This window comes from Microcaecilia unicolor, chromosome 5 (assembly GCF_901765095.1).
Source record: "Microcaecilia unicolor chromosome 5, aMicUni1.1, whole genome shotgun sequence".
Taxonomy (NCBI): Eukaryota; Metazoa; Chordata; class Amphibia; order Gymnophiona; family Siphonopidae; genus Microcaecilia; species Microcaecilia unicolor.
Window position 1 is genome coordinate 229249365 of NC_044035.1, and position 16812 is coordinate 229266176.

General features: G+C 45.6%; 1 protein-coding gene across 1 annotated transcript in view; it reads left to right on the forward strand.

Annotated features, from left to right (window-relative positions):
* Positions 1-16812, forward strand: part of PSMG1 (proteasome assembly chaperone 1) — a 36451-nt gene that overhangs the window by 13609 nt on the left and 6030 nt on the right. Inside the window, exons 4-5 of the mRNA XM_030204945.1 lie at positions 5244-5306; positions 12447-12648. Of these exons, the coding sequence (XP_030060805.1) occupies positions 5244-5306; positions 12447-12648 (265 nt within the window). The remainder of the gene's footprint in view (positions 1-5243; positions 5307-12446; positions 12649-16812) is intronic.

The following is a 16812-nucleotide window of genomic DNA, read 5'->3' on the forward strand; positions in this document are numbered from 1 at the left end:
TAGCAGCTTCCTTCCATTTCCTGGTGGCATGGGTGCCAACGCAGCAGTAATGGCCTCTGTAGAAGATTTGATGTTTCTAGCATAGGGCCTTGAGTATCCGTACGTGCTCAAGGCGTGCTTGGATCCTTCCCCCTCTTACCTTCCTGTTTCAAAGGAAGTGGGACCAGGCAGACCTTGAGCATATGCAAATGTTAAAGGCCCCACACTGGTCACAATGAATCTTATATAGACACCATGACTGCCTTATCTGTGCTGTCTCCCAAAATGTGCCACCCTGTACAGACGCCTGTTCCAGCACCATGAACTGAATTCTACATGTCGTGTTGAACCATTTTCACTTGCATCTGCTTTATGTGTAGATAGGTTTTTTCTTGAAAGTTACTTGTAAAGATTTGAAAATGAAATGTATAGTTCCATTTCATTCTGCTTAACCATTCTAAATGTGTGGGTATTTGCCACCCTGCTAGATGGAGATGGAGAACACACATTTTCCAGTGACGATATGACTGCTATAAGGAGTGGCACAGTCCTGGAACATGCTAGTATTTTCTGTCTGTAGTACATGGTAGATACATGTTAGACTGGTACACAGAACATGAATCAGCTCTTGGAATCTGTATGGAAAGCGTGTCACAGTTGAGGTGCACTGATGCCCTCGCTGTCATGGGGTTCAGTCTGTGGGCATTTCCCCCTGATTGAGCAGGATTTAATCGTTATTGCTCCTAGTCTTAACCTGTGGTTTATGGGTTTTGGTGGAGGGGTGAGACCTGTGCTTGGGAAGGGTTCCAACATATTCAGCCTTGTTGAGCAGAATTTGGCCTTGGTGGAAACCTGAATCCCTTTCCATGATGGGAGCTGGCTGGTTTGGGGATAGACCCACATCTTCTCTCCACTCCAAGCTGGGGATTGCTGGTTCTCTCAGAGTGCTGGTCAATTAAACAAACAAAAAATTTTTTTTTTAAAGTAATGAGGAGAGAGCTGTGGCTATGGCTGCAGCAAAGGGTGCTGGTATGGGGAAAAAGTGCACAACAGATTTGGGATGATGCCAGAGAGGGATGGAGGCTCGGGGAGAGGAGGCTGACCGAGTTTGTTTCTGTGCTGAAACTGGCTAGAAATTTGTGTTTGGCCTTGTTTCGGTTTCAGCCTAAAATTCCGGTACATTTTCACTGGAACTGAAACTTTATACTGGATCCCCTAATTCCCCTTCCTCCCCCATCCCCCAGCCTACTGTTCATCTCCCAGTGGTCTAGTGGGTAGTTGGGACAAGAGTGATCCCAGTCACTCCTGCCTGTGTCCTCTCTGCTGCCAAAATGGCAGCCACGATCTCTAGTGGCAGTCTCACTGGAAGTCATGGCAGCCATTCTGAGATTGGAGCTGGTACGGGCAGGAGTGACTGGTGGTAGGTCTTACCTGTGCCAGCTCCACTCTCAAAATGGTTGCCGCTACCTCCAGCAAGACTCATTTTGTAAGTGGAGAGGAAATGGGCAGGAGTGACTTGGGATTTCTACTGCCCCAACCACCCACTAGACCACTTGGAGATAGACAGAAGGCCTGGGGGGGGGGGGGGTGGGGGGGCTCATTTTGTGCATTGTGGATGGTGGAGGGAGGGAATAGCACCTTGTTCTGTCTGGGGGCTGGGCCATAGCAGCCAGTTTTGGTCACTATCTATCCAGGAGTCGCCGGGTATCTACTGATGGGAAGCTGAGTTGCTGACTGGCAACACTTATAGTAGTAAGTAGCTTTCTAACAGGGCAACACTTAAGTAGTAGTAAGTAGCTTTCTAACAGTTCCAAGGGTGTCAAGCCGTGCGGTTAGTGTTTTGGTCATTTTGACTGTGGGGCCTGCCATGCCTGTCTCTTCAGCTGATCTAGGCCAGGTTTCTCCCATCAGGTCGGGTCCTCCTGGAACTTATACCTTAGCAGGGCAGTTACAGGGCTCCTGCACAGGTTCCATTTATGACCCCCCCCCCCCCCCTTAGAGCCACTCACTAGCGGCAAGGGACTTGCAAAGAACTTTAGCATCTAGTACTTCAAGTCTGAAAGGCCCAGGCTTTTGATGGGGATGGCTGAGGATGGACTTCAGTTCCCCCTTACCATTTAGCAATGCAATCCACCTCTGCTCCTCAACCCTCTGCCATTTTTTTGATTGATTAATCAAAAAGTTGTAGGTCCTGTATACTTGCACAAAAGAAGTAACGGGAATAAAATCCTCATTAACACAAGCTGTAGAAGCATGAGATAGCTTTTCACTCTTCTTCACATCATGAGCTAGAGAACTGTGCACTTGGACTTCAGGTCTTCTATGCACTTCTTTGCATCTGTCTGGGTTGATCAGCTGATACCTTCATTATCATTAGTTCTAAATTAGTAGTGCACTAATGTTTATGCAAGTCCTTGCACACAGTTTTCTCCCGTGCAAAACTCCTTTCTGCATAGGGCTGCCATAATAGCACAGAAAACAGTGCACAGAATCTGTGTAAGCTTCCCACACTGACCTTGTAGTCAGTGGCGTAGCCAGAAGTCAATTTTTGGGTGGGCCAACAGGTTGGATGGGTGGGCACTAGACACTGGTGTGCTGGTAAATGTTTAATAACAGGCTCTCTCCCCGGTCCACCTCTGCGCCCGTCCACCTCCCCTCAAAATTGCAGAGCTGGCTATAGCCGGGGAGAGAGCCTGGGGGGGGGGGGGGGGGGGCAATGCATTACTGTCTCCAGGAAAAAAAAATTAAATGATCCCAGGTTCCAATTTAATTCATGTTTAATGTGGGATAAAATGCCATAAATAAGTAAATAAATATAAACTTTTAATGTTGAGCACCTGATTCTCAAAGTGGACATATTCCAAACACTATAATGAAAATAAAATGATTTTTTCTACCTTTGTTGTCTGGTGACTGTTTTTCTGATCATGCTGGCCCAGTATCCGATTCTGCTGCTATCTGTCCTCTTAACTCCGTTTCCAGGGCTTCCTTTCCATTTATTTCTTTACTTTCCTCCTTTCTTCTTCATTTCTTGCTCTATATCCATAAGTAAAAGCTGGGTCCTCTGCAGACTTGACTGTCTAGTGGATCCAGCTTCTGCCTATTTTCTTCATCCATGTGCAGTTTTTCTCCTCTCTTCCTTTTCCCTCATCTCATCTCCTTCCTCATTCTTCCATCCCCTCCATCCATGTCCAGCATTTCTTCTCTCTCCCTTCCCTCTCTTCCATCCATGTCCAGCAACCCTCCTCTCCCCTTCCCTCCATCCAGCAACCCTCCTCTCCCCTTCTTCCACCATGTCCAGCAACCCTCCTCTCCCCTTCCCTCCATCCAGCAACCCTCGTCTCCCCTTCTTCCACTATGTGCAGCAACCCTCCTCTCCCCTTCTTCCACCATGTCCAGCAACCCTCCTCTCCCTTCTTCCACCATGTCCAGCAACCCTCCTCTCCCCTTCCCTCCATCCAGCAACCCTCCTCTCCCCTTCTTCCACCATATCCAGCAACCCTCCTCTCCCCTTCCCTCCATCCAGCAACCCTCCTCTCTCCTTCTTCCACCATATCCAGCAACCCTCCTCTCCCCCTTCCCTTCATCCAGCAACCCTCCTCTCCCCTCTCCTCTCCCCTTCTTCCACCATGTGCAGCAACCCTCCTCTCCCCTGCCCTCTCCTCTCCCCTTCTTCCACCATGTCCAGCAACCCTCCTCTCCCCTGCCCTCCATCCAGCAACCCTCCTCTCCCCTTCTTCCACCATGTGCAGCAACCCTTCACTCCCCTTCTTCCACCATGTCCAGCAACCCTCCTCTCCCCTTCCCTCCATCCAGCAACCCTCCTCTCCCCTTCATCCAGCAACCCTCCTCTCCCCTGCCCTCCTCCTCTCCCCCTTCTTCCACCATGTCCAGCAACCCTCCTCTCCCCTTCCCTCCATCCAGCAACCCTCCTCTCCCCTTCTTCCACCATGTGCAGCAACCCTCCTCTCCCCTTCTTCCACCATGTCCAGCAACCCTCCTCTCCCCTTCCCTCCATCCAGCAACCCTCCTCTCCCCTTCTTCCACCCATATCCAGCAACCCTCCTCTCCCCTTCCCTTCATCCAGCACCCTCCTCTCCCCTGCCCTCTCCTCTCCCCTTCTTCCACCATGTCCAGCAACCCTCCTCTCCCCTTCCCTCCATCCAGCAACCCTCCTCTCCCCTTCTTCCACCATGTGCAGCAACCCTCCTCTCCCCTTCTTCCACCATGTCCAGCAACCCTCCTCTCCCCTTCTTCCACCATGTCCAGCAACCCTCCTCTCCCCTTCCCTCCATCCAGCAACCCTCCTCTCCCCTTCTCCACCATATCCAGCAACCCTCCTCTCCCCTTCCCTTCATCCAGCAACCCTCCTCTCCCCTTCTTCCACCATGTGCAGCAACCCTCCTCTCCCCTTCTTCCACCATGTCCAGCAACCCTCCTCTCCCCTTCCCTCCATCCAGCAACCCTCCTCTCCCCTTCTTCCACCATGTGCAGCAACCCTCCTGTCTGCCCTGTTTCCTTCCGGCCCCGGCCCCCCCCCAGCCGGCATTGAAGACATCGGCAGGCTTACGCCGGTTCCAGCAGCCTTCCCTTCCCTCGTTGCAAGTCGGATGATGGCTCCGCCCTCGTAGAAACAGGAAATACGTCAGAAGAGGGTGGAGCCATCATCCAACTTGCAACGAGGGAAGGGAAGGCTGCTGGAACCGGCGTAAGCCTGCCGATGTCTTCAATGCCGGCTGCCCGCGACTCCAGCAAAACTGTAATATTTAAAGGTACGGCGGGGGGCGGGGCAGTGGCGGGCTGGGGAGGCAGATGCGGGATCGGAGCTCAGCCTGCTCCCTCCGCTCCGCTGCCTCCACTGCTGGGTGGGCCTGAACCAAAACTGGCAGGCCCACCCGTGGCTACGCCCCTGCTTGTAGTATGAAGATACTAAGACAGAAGCAAGCAAAAATAAACCGAATCAAATATTAATTTAAATGAAAATATAAGAAACTTTAAAAATAATATTCTAAGCAACAGAAAATGAACTTTAATCTGTTTATGATGTCAGTGGCTTTGAAAATGGCCCTCCCCATCATTTTCTGTTCACCTTTCCTTTGGCACCAATTATTCTGCCATATTTTCTTTGTGTGACAAAAGGCCTGCTGATGAGGGAATGTGGTGGAGCTGCTGGTGGCACATCGAGGATCATATGAACAGATAGGAAATTCCTGTCACCTGTCTGAGATTTTGAGATCTCTGACTCTGAATTCTTTGTATTTCAGGTGATACTCTGCCAGTGCCACTGCTATGTGGCTGAAGATCAGCAGTTCCACTGGCCCGAAAAGGTGAGAGACAGAATCCAGATTAAGTAAAGCTTTGCTGAAATGATCCCACACTCTTCCATATAGTTAATGCTGTAAAATGGGGGGGGGGGGGGGGGGGGGAGGAAGAATTATGCAGCTGTACAGTGATGATCATTAAAAGGGAATTATAAGTGGTTTGAGCATATGGAACAGCACTATGAGCAGTCAAGCAGACACTTATAAAATTTCCCAGGGTTATATACACACAAAAAATGTAGCTACTCATAAATTATAGAGGTCAATATTCAGAGGTACTTATGCAGTACCTATGTATAATATGTAAACCACTTTGATTGTAACTACAGAAGGGTGGTATATCTAGTCCTATCCCCTTTCTGGTGCAGCTGTTAGTGGCAATGGCCCCTTTAAAAAAACAAATCTAACGGTGAATGGATTATTTTGCTGCGGCAGCTGCTAGGGGCAGGAGTGAATGGGTTTTGCTCCTGTCTTCACCGCTCCCACTGAACCACCAGGGATCCCAGGAAGGCCTGGGGTTGGAGGGGGATTTGAAGGAGGGTGCCTGTTTCAAGTGAGTGGGAGGGGGATTGGAAGGGGGGTAGTGTTCCAGGTAGGGGGGGGGATGAGAATGACTGATTTCTTTGATCCTGGGGAACTGAGTTCGAGTCCCACTGCAGCTCCTTGTGACTCTGGGCAAGTCACTTAACACTCCTTTGCCCCTGGTACAAAATAAGTACCTGAATATATGTAAACTGCTTTGAATGTAGTTGCAAAAACCTCAGAAAAGCGGTATATGAAGTCCCATTTCCCTTTCCCCTTAAATAGTTATGCAGGTCTCCGGTCGATATTCAGCCGGGGCCTGTATAGCTAACCAGATGAATTTAGGATAGCTTTGAGCTGCCCTAAATTCACCTGGGGGTTTTTTTACTAAAGTTTAGCTCGAGTTATTTGCAGTAGGGCCCGTAGGAATAAAATGGGCCCTGCTTCAGGTAACTCGAGCTAAGCTTTAGTAAAAGACCCCCCTGGTTATCTATGTGGGATCCGGCACTGAATATTGCCAGCACCCACATAGGCTCCTCCCGAACTCCGCTCCCTGTACTGCTCCTGACCTGTCCACTTTAAACATGGCCATACAGTGCCGATATTCACCGGCACTGCTGGGCGGCCCCAAGTGATTTTAAGCGGGCAGGAACCTCTCATGGCCATTTAATTCTCTTTGAATACCAGCCCTATACAATTCTCAACCCCCCCTTATAATCTTATTTTTTCATATTAAAATGGGGTAATTAAGAATTACTTAAAAAAAATTAATCATTAAGACTTATCCTTCTAGTTAATTTCATAATTTGTTTTCAGTATAATTTAGGGGTCATTTTACTGAAGAACATTAAGCCCTTAACATGCAGTTAGTTCATACCAACAGGCTACCGCAAAATGCATTAAAGCATTTTGTGGTAATTTACCTGTTTGCTCATGCTAACCCGCGCTTTACGTATTAAAAAACATATTTTTAGGAAGGTGCATATCGTGAGCAGAGAATGGGCATTTCCGTGTTACGCATGCTGTCCAGATAACAGAGTTAACATGGGAGTGCTGTGCAGGTATCGTGTGCTAATGGGAACATTAACGCATGACCTGCAATTAAGACAAAAGAAAAAGCCCTGAAAAATGCCACATTCAGTCTAAACGCCCTGCAAAGTCCCGTGATAACCTCTGTTAAACCCAGAATTTACAGTGGCTTAGCAAAGTGATCCCTTAAGTTTTCTGTTCCGTATATAGTTCTGTCATCTCATCCCTCAAAAACTTTCAATCTGTTCTATCTGCCTAAATGAGTACAATAAAAATTGTGTAAAAAATTACTTATGTCAAATATAACTCCAATTTATACTAAGGGCTCCTTTTACAAAATGGCGCTGTGGATTAGCGTGCGCTGAATGCGCTGAAGCCCATGGGAATTGAATGAGCTTCTTTGCATTCAGTGAGTCGGTTTGTCAAAGGACCCTAAATCATGTACAGTACTCGCTTAGATCATAGATTCCAAATAAATTGATCTACCAAATATTGGAACCACTTAAAAGCAGAATTTCAAACTTGACAAATATAAAAATAAAATTTAAATTTAATTATAATCCTCTTATTAATTCTGAATTTACTATTGGTATTTAATACCCTCAAGTACTTTACCCTAACATATTTTCCTTATATTGCAAAATTCGTAATATTAATAAACTTATAAAGTCAATTTTAGACAGTTTTGTTTTGCCAGTTGTGATGAAACGGTGGGTTCCTAATCCTGTGAACTGTACTAATTATTTCATGAAGTGTATTTCTCCTAATTGGCCATCAGATGGCGTTTATTTTGTGTTTTAAAGCTATTGCAGAAAAAAAACTTTGCTTTTCACCAAGCTTAATCTGGAAAAGAAAATCTGCAGTACCATTGGCCAGATACTTTTAAAGCTGGTGCCCTGGGCTCTGATTTGCCCTGGAGTTCAAATCAAGCCAGGAGGTACTGGATTTTCTTTTGTCTCAGCTTGTGGGTACAGAGGGGAAGCATCTCTGTCCTGAGACTCAGTTCAAAACTTGTGAGCAGTTAATTTCCTGAAACTCCCCAGGTGCTATCCAGGTAGTAAGACAGTTTAATGTTGAGCCTTGTTTCAGTTACCTGTTATTGATTGCTGGTTTTCATCTTTTTCCTCAGTTCGCTGTGCTACTTTTTTTTTTTAATAATAATAAACCAATTTGTTTATTAGCTATGTTTTGTCCTGGTCTGACTAAGAATCCTGGTGGTTTGTGTTTTGGGTCTGTGAGTGCAGCCCTAGTGTCCTAGAAATCACCAGGGAGTAACTTGAGAGTGGGAGACTCGCCCAGAGGCAAGTGGGACCCAGTCAGTGGGGTGGAGGGTGCTAGTATAGAACATGTGCCCAGGTGTAGGCAGGCCTGAGCAGTGCTGGGGACACTACATGTGGCCACAGGGTTAATCCTAGGCAGGTGCTAGGTGTTCCATGACACCAGTGCTATCTATTTTACAACTGATTGAGTTCTTCCCAGGGATTAGAAATAAGGAACTCATTTTCAAAAGGAATAAAACATGCAAAAAAATGGCACAAGGGACAGGTGGACATGTTTCTCACAAGAAAAGATTTAAACCATATAATCAAACCAGGGAAAGAACTGGGCCAAAGTCTTGTCTCAGGAAAGGCCCCACTCACAGATGCCCTACAGCCATGATGTGGGAGAAGGGCGTGGAAGGGAGACTGCAGTGATGTGTGGTCTCCTCCCCTCCCTAGTATGGAACCTGGTAGCAGCTTCCATATATCTTATACCTGTGTCAGGTTCTGGAATGCGCAACTTAGGTTCAAAGGCTATTGCTGGCTGTGAGAGGCCATTACACATACCCTGTCACCTATTTTCTAGCTAATGGAGGCATAGCATAATGGGGGTGTAGTGTGGCATCCTGGGGGTGGCAGGTTCGAGTCCCACTGGGCCTTCTTGTGATGCAGGGTACATGGGATCCCTCTTGTTTGAGCAGCCCTCTGGTAGCGCACTTGACATTAAGGAGCAGCTGATCCGAATGTGTCCACTGAGGGCACTTTGGACACCTCTCCTCTCCTTTCCCTCCCTCATTCTACAGTCTCCCTTTCCCAGGGCTTGCCTGGGAGTGTTCAAACCACAGCAGTTGCCATCTTGCAGATCAGGGAATATACACATTTTAGAGAGTGGAGGCAGAGACCTTTGTGTGTAAATAACTGTGAACATTGTACTTGTGAAATAAATAAAAATACAAACAATGGAGAGAGAGGAAGTGACATCATGCATCGAAATGGCTGCATAAAGATGGAGCTCCATTGGGGCTGTTGTGCTTTCCTCGTTCCTACGACGTGTTTTTTGCATGGAGATTGTTGCTCAATATAGGATTAATATGTCAACTTGCAAGAAACTAGAAAATTTTTTATTTGCAGCAGAGACAGGGGACTGTCAGAGGGCTGACTTTCTGGCGGGCTCAGGAGTGAAGAAGAATATGGCAGCAGAAGTATCGGAGTTGGAGGATGATAAACGTGCAACTAGGAGATGATGTCTAGGAAATTTCTAAGAAGAAAGTGGTGAGCTGGTTCAAGGAACTTAAGAAAGAGATGACCGCGGTCTGCCAAGATGTACAATCAGCTTTGGCGGAAATTAGATCAGAGATGGACGGACTGGGGGCATGCATAGACCAGACTGAAGATGATGTCAGTTCCTTGACATCCCCGAATCGTAAATTTATACGTACTGCATGGTGGTCGTGAAAGATATATATGTATGGTCATCTTGAAGGAAGACCCGAGCCGGCTCACTGTGATTTTAAGATCCTGCAAGCTCATAGTGGTTTGGGCCCATCCAGAGAAGGAATTCCTCGGGATACAGTGGCCTATTTTGCAGACTACATCACAAAAGAAAAAGAGTAAAGTATGCCAGCAAAGGGAAATAATTTGGAAAGATCAAAAAGTGACTGTGTTCCAAGATTTGGGATGAATAACGCTGCAGAAGTGGTGATCCTTTTGAGATGTGACTCAGTTTGTTTTTTTTTTTAATTTGTAGAAGTCTTTGTTAGGTTTTAAGAGACAATACAGAGGCAAATAAGTCACATCCATCAACATAGGCAAAGACAATGCAGGTATAAAACCATGCAATATCAAACGAACAGCAGAACCAAATAAACAGTGTATTAATCTCTCAAAACTAGAGAGTTAGCTTACAAAATACTCCTAAGATTTGTAACAAGGTATTACAAGATACAACCCCCACCCCCAAAGAAGAAGAAGAAAAAAACCCCCACCCCTCAACCACAGCTTCTCAACATGAACAATGTGACACAAAGTGTTCCCAAATAGCTTCCCACTTGGACAGAGTTTTGTGACATATGGCCCAAAGCCTCTCCATCTCACAAATGTACCACAGCTTATTTAACCATTTTACCAAAGAAGGAACCTGAGGAGACTTCCAGTGAGCGGCCAGAGTGACCCTAGCGGCCGACATAGCATGGCGAACCAATAAAGATTGGGATGTAGTAAGGCCAGGTGGTTTTTTAGGAAAATGAAAAAACTCGTGACCACTTTATAGGCTTAGAGAGCCAGCTCTGGAGTCTGTATTGAATTGCTTTCCAGAAAACCCGTGCCTTAACGCAAGACCACCAGAGATGACCCATAGTATCCTTCTGCCCACACTCCCTCCAACACAATGGGGATTTCTTCGGAGACATGTGATGAAAGCGCGCCAGAGTCAAATACCACCTGTATAAAACTTTTACAGCATTTTCTTTAAAAGGAACAGAAATAGAAATCCTCGATTAAAGCATATTCCATAAAATTCTAGTCATCATCACCCAATGTCAAGCCCAGCTCCTGATGCCAGAGTAAGCGATGCCCAACGGGAGGCTGCACCTGCCTAAGCTGATAAGTATATAGGCAAGTGATAAGACCCCAGCATTCCCTTAATTCAAGGCACAGAAGACTTCCAAAGAAATTTAGTAATTAACACATGAAGTTTTTTGTAGAGTACATCTTTGAATAGGATTGGAACCATACTGAAAATGTAGTTAAGTTTCGGTGCTAGCACCATTTTGACAGCTTCAATTTTACCCCACCAAGACAAGAACAACGTGGTTCATGAAGTCAGTAAATCCTTAGCGATTTGCAGGATGTTAGATTCGTTCATTTTTAAAGTATCCTCCAGAGTGGTGCAGTAGTTTATGCCTAGATACTTCAAACTACTGGGCTTCCAAACAAACGGGTACTGAGCAACAGTGGATCTCAAAACGAACTTAGAAAGTGGCATAGCAGCAGACTTAGACCAGTTAACTTTATAACCTGAGATACTGGAAAAAGCACCAATGCTGTTAAGTATATGGGGGATAGAGTCAGTGGATACATACATTAATATGTCATCTGCGTAGATTGATAACTTAAATGATTCCTCACATATCTTAACACCCGATATATCAGGATTGGCCCATATGGAGAGTGCAAGGGGCTCTAGGGCTAGATTAAACAGTAGTGGAGAGAGGGGACAACCTTGCTTAGTTCCCCTTTTCAGTGTGAACTTTGATGAAGAAATGCCATTTACATGGATAAATGCTTGAGGAGAGGTATAGAGCAAACTAATCATGTTTATAAAGGGCTCATTAAAGCCGAACCAGGTGAGAGTTTTAAAGAGATAGGCCCATTCAATGCGATCAAAGGCTTTTTCGGCATCCAAGGATAATGCAATTATTGGGGAATCATTATCAGTAGAGTGCGCCAGTATATTCCAAAATAATCTAGAATTATCTGAGGGTAATCGTCCAACTACAAAACCATTCTGATCGCGATGTATAAGAGAAGGCAAAACCTTTTGCAAACAGTTCGCCAACACTTTAGCATAAATCTTGTTGTCCACATTTATAACAGAGATAGGGATGTTTCTAACTATTGCCCTATCTCTCTTATAAACATAATATTGTTTTAAAAATTCAATAAAATAAAATTTGCTAAATTTTTTTTAAACTGTTCCAGGAAAAGTTAGTCTACTCCAAAAGTCTTCTGAAACAAAAAGGTTTTCAGCTCTGTTTTAAACCTCTCAGTGCTTTGAATTGCTCTAAATTCCTGTGATAATGTGTTCCAAAGTTTAGGCCCGGCAATATTAAAAATGACCAATCAGTATTCCTCCAATCTCGCCTTACTGAAGGGGGAAACTTCCAAAAGTGCCAGTCCGACCGATTTCAAAGCTCTGGGTGGCTGGTATATTCTCAGATTTGTGGAAATAATTGATTTGACTCTGTAGAGCCCTGTCAGCTTTTTATTCTCTTATATGTGAGAACTGCCCATGTTGTTTTTACCTTTATATGTATTAGCATTACCTATTGATATTTGAAAGAACAGAGGGTATCTCTCAGACTGTATTACTGCCATTGATGACGCCTGAGGAAGGTGTTACGCTGAAACACAGCCCGTGTCAGGTCCTTCATTTGGACACCAACCCAATTTCGGAGACCCGTTGTGTTTTTTTTTTTTTTTTGTATATGTATGCATCAGCTAATTTCTGATATGGCTTTACCTTTAGCTCTTTAAGTAATAATATGTTTTCTAGGAACCTGATTGACTGGCACCAGTTTCTCTTATTTTTCTTGCCAATTAAATGTGTTTGTTGCAGGTTTTCAGCAGCATCCAGCAGAGTGGTCTGACAGTAACCATTCTCTCCACTTGTCCTGTCACTTTCTACAAAACTCCTGAATCCACATATACTCTCCGAAGCCCATTCCTGAGGGCCCTAAAGACAAAAGAATTTAAAGAAGATATGACCTTATGCCCTCTGATGGAGCCTCCAAATATAGTGGATGGGTTTCCTGCAGCAGGTAAAGTCCTGGCAGACAGGATAAATTCCTGCCTTCTCTTACTGTTTGTGTGAACGACCTTAGCTAGAAAAGAGCAGGCTGAACCCACCTGTGATGCTTCCCTGCTACTCTGCTTATCTAGCGTGTGTTGCTGCACAAGACCCAGGCCAAGATGCACTAAAACAATTGTTAATGCCTGTTGCTTACCGATTCCTTAGCGAATCGGTAAGCAACGGGAATGCATCAAGGAAAGGGAATGCAAATGAGCTGCTCGTTGTAGCTCACTTGCATTCTCTATTCCATCGCTAAACAGTCGGCCAGTCGGCCGGTTGAGCATGCGCAGAGCAGCCAAGCATTATGCTGGCTGCTCTGCGCATGCCAAATACGCCTCCTTGTGCCGCCCGAAAGGAAGACGCCGCGCCGCTCACCCCATCCACGGCCTGCTGCAGGTAGGCTTTGATGTGGTTCGATCCAAGGAGAGTCCAGTTGAAGACGTCCATCCAAAAAGACGTCGTGTCCCCCCCCCCCCCCCCCCCCCCCCCCGCAATAATAAAAACTTCCTTTTTGGACGTCCTTCACTCAGCTGAGAGACCCGGAAGTCTCTGAGCCAATCACAGCGTTTTTAGCTCAGCTAAATGCGTGATTGGCTCAGAGACTTCCGGTCTCTCAGCTGAGTGAAGGACGTCCAAAAAGGAAGTTTTTATTATTGCGGGGGAAGGATGTCCAAAAAGGACGTGTTTTTTTTTGAAGCAAAGCGCTAATAATAACCTCTAAAGCTTAAAGGTGTTTTTTTTTTTCACTTTAAATATTTTTATTAATGAAGCAACTTGCAACATTCAAGACAGTACAGATAATGCCAAGTTGACCTAAAATATTGGACATCCATATAATATAACAGAAAAGAACAAAACAACAACCCAGTCACCCTTATGGTGAAAATTGAACTATCAACTCCCAATCACTATAAACAAGGGTCTACACCCTCAGCTCTGTCCTACCCCCTTAAATTTGTTCAAGAATATAATTGCCTCACTTCCCCCTCTAGCCCTCCTCTTCCGTTCCTCCCTTCCTTCCTCCCCCCTCCCCAACTATCACCCGTTCCTATCAAAGTTTGATTGTCCCCACCCATTCTTGCAGTTGAGACCATCCTCTCTTGCGCCGTAGCTCCCCATCTCTACGGTATGCCGTTAAGCGTTCCATAGCTATGAGTTGTTCTAATTTTGCTTTCCAATCCCCCAAGGAAGGAGGGCCAGTAACTCGCCACTTCCGAGCTATCAGGCATTTTGCTGCCGCCAGACCCCAACGTAACATTTTGCTCCGTTCCCATGAGTCACTGTCATTATACATCCCCAGCAAGCACACCTGTGGACTGCACACCATGGAATCTCCAAACATTCTTACCAATGCTTTCATCACTGCCTCCCAAAACGGTATCAACCGGGGGCAGGACCACCAAATGTGCAGAAATGAGCCCTTGTCTTTACCACATCTCCAGCACCGGTCAGAAGCATTAGGGTACATACCCCTAATTCTCTCTGGAGTGTAATACCACCTCGATAGCACCTTGTATGCATTCTCTTGCACGTAAGCGCACGTGGAGGCCTTTTGAACCTCCCCACATATCCTCTCCCATTCCTGATCATTGAAGCAGCAATTTAAGTCTGATTCCCATGCTCCCTTGAAGCGAAAGGGGGCAGGGTCACTGCCTCTCATAAATTTGTATAGCACCGAGATGGATCTAGGCACCCTCCGTAATATACCCCATAAATTCTCCAAGCTCTCCTTATCCTGAGGGCTGCCCCGGTGGTTTTTTTTTTTTTTTTTGAGTGAAGAACGTCCATAAAGGACGTCCCTGACAAGCACTTGGACGTTTCCCCCCTCCCCCTGATTTTTTTTTTGTTACATTTATTGAAGTTTTCAATCCCGCGCAGCCCCAACGAGAGGTACAGACCTCTTGTTAGATTTTCCAGCGTTAAAGCAATCGGAAAACGGTAGTGCATCTCATTACAATAGGGTTTCTACACAATTTGCTCATCTGCATTCCGTTTTCGTTAGCTGCTACCGTCATCGGAAAATGCATGCCAGGGTAAATCTACTTGCTCGTTAATGGCTCGTTAAGATTAGTGCATCTGGCCCCCAGTCAGTACAGTTGACTACCTCATGTACACTAAGGCTTCCTGTGTGTTACAGGAGAATAAGTTTTCTTTGTCTGGAAATACGCAGTGATGGAGTAAATAAAGGCTTACTTATGACACCTTACAGCCTGTTTAACCCTTCTCCCTTCCACCTATTCCCACTTCCAACACAGAAGGGCCGCCCATATTTTGTCTGTGATCCACCCACACCCCATGAGCAGACAGTTACTATGAATGTCGCATATAGAGGCTCTGCATGCAAGTGACAGGTCATTGCCCATGCCTGCTCGCCTGAAAGCAATTTGCACAAATGGTGGTGGTATTTTCCTCTAATATTCTATTCCTTCATAGGTAACACGATTCTGCCCCTAAAGCACCAGAGTTATTCCAGACTAATTCAGCAGGGATACCAGGATATGAACTTTATGTAGCAAGCACACTTTTTTATAAATAAACTGTCTGAACAAAACTAAAACCTGTAGCAGTAGATTCAAACACCTTCCTTACAGGGATGTTCTCACCAAGTTAAGGCGCTTATCCAAGTGAAAGTGTATCCTTAAAGGAAAAGAAAAGGGAATGAGACTTGATATACCGCCTTTCTGTGTTTTTTGCAACTACATTAAAAGTGGTTTACATAATATGTACAGGGACTTATTTGTACCTGGGGCAATGGAGGGCTAAGTGACTTGCCCAGAATCACAAGGAGCTGCAGTGGGAATTGAGCCCAGTTCCCCAGGATCAAAATCCGCTGCACTAACTACTAGGCTACTCCTCCAACTCTGCCTCCCAGGCAGTGTATTAGAGGCATATCTCCACCTTTAGCTTTCCTGGTTAAGTCTCTAAGGGGGAAATGCATTAAACGCCCCACAAAATAAACGTATATTTTCAATCCCTGTTAAAGCTGAACGATTCTGAAATATCAAGCCATGCAGGAAGGAAATAGCATTCAAATGAGCTGCTCACAAAAGCAGCGAGCAGCTTGGTAGGTAACAAGGCATCCGGCATGCTCAGAACAGCATGTGCTACCCACAGCTTTCAGACATGCATGCAAGCTGCTTGTATGAAAGCCGTGTGTTTTTTTTTTTTTCCCCAAACTTTTTTGATCCAAACCGCCACAGAATGCGTTGAAGCATCTTTCCAGTGGGAATCTGCTTTGAGCGAACATCCAGCGCAGGAGACGAGGGTGGTTGGGGAGTGCATGCGTTACACACACACACACACAGCCCCAAAGCATCTGCAAAGTCTGCTAGCAGCCTTGCCCAGGACAGCCAAGAGGATCCTGGCTCCCAAGACGTGTTATCCCACCTCATTTCTGCATTAATAATGAAGAGCTCTGCCAGTCACTTGAAGAACTGCCTGCTACGACAGCTCATGACCTCACGTGAAATTTCTATCACTAAAGGTCCTTTCTGTGCATCCCTCGGAATGCACATTTGAATACTGAACAGCTCATTTAACATAGTAACATAGTAAAGGACGGCAGATAAAGACCTGTACGGTCCATCCAGTCTGGGCAACAAGATTTTACATGGTATGCGATACTTTATATGTATACCCGTTTAATTTGTCCTTGCCATTCTCGGCACAGACTGTAGAAGTGTGCCCATTACTGTTTAAGTTCTGAAGCCCCTTAAAATTTACACTCCAGCCCATCCATATCTAATCAGTCACGATCAGGGCACAGACCGTAGAAGTCTTCCCAGCACTGGTTTTGCTTCCTGAGTACAGTGTTGCCACCCAATCTCTGCTAAGATTCAGTGGATTCATTCCTTCTAAACAGGATTCCTTTGTGTTTATCCCATGCATGTTTGAATTCCATTACCGTTTTCATCTCACCACCTCCCGCAGGAGGGCATTCCACATATCCACCACCCTCTCCGTGAAAAAATACTTCCTGACATTACTCCTGAATCTCTTCCCCCCTTCAACCTCAATTTATGTCCTCTAGTTCTACTGCCTTCCCGTCTCCAGAAAAGGTTTGTTTGTGGATTAATACCTTTCAAATGTTTTGAACGTCTGTATCATGTCACCCCTGTTTCTCCTTTCCTCC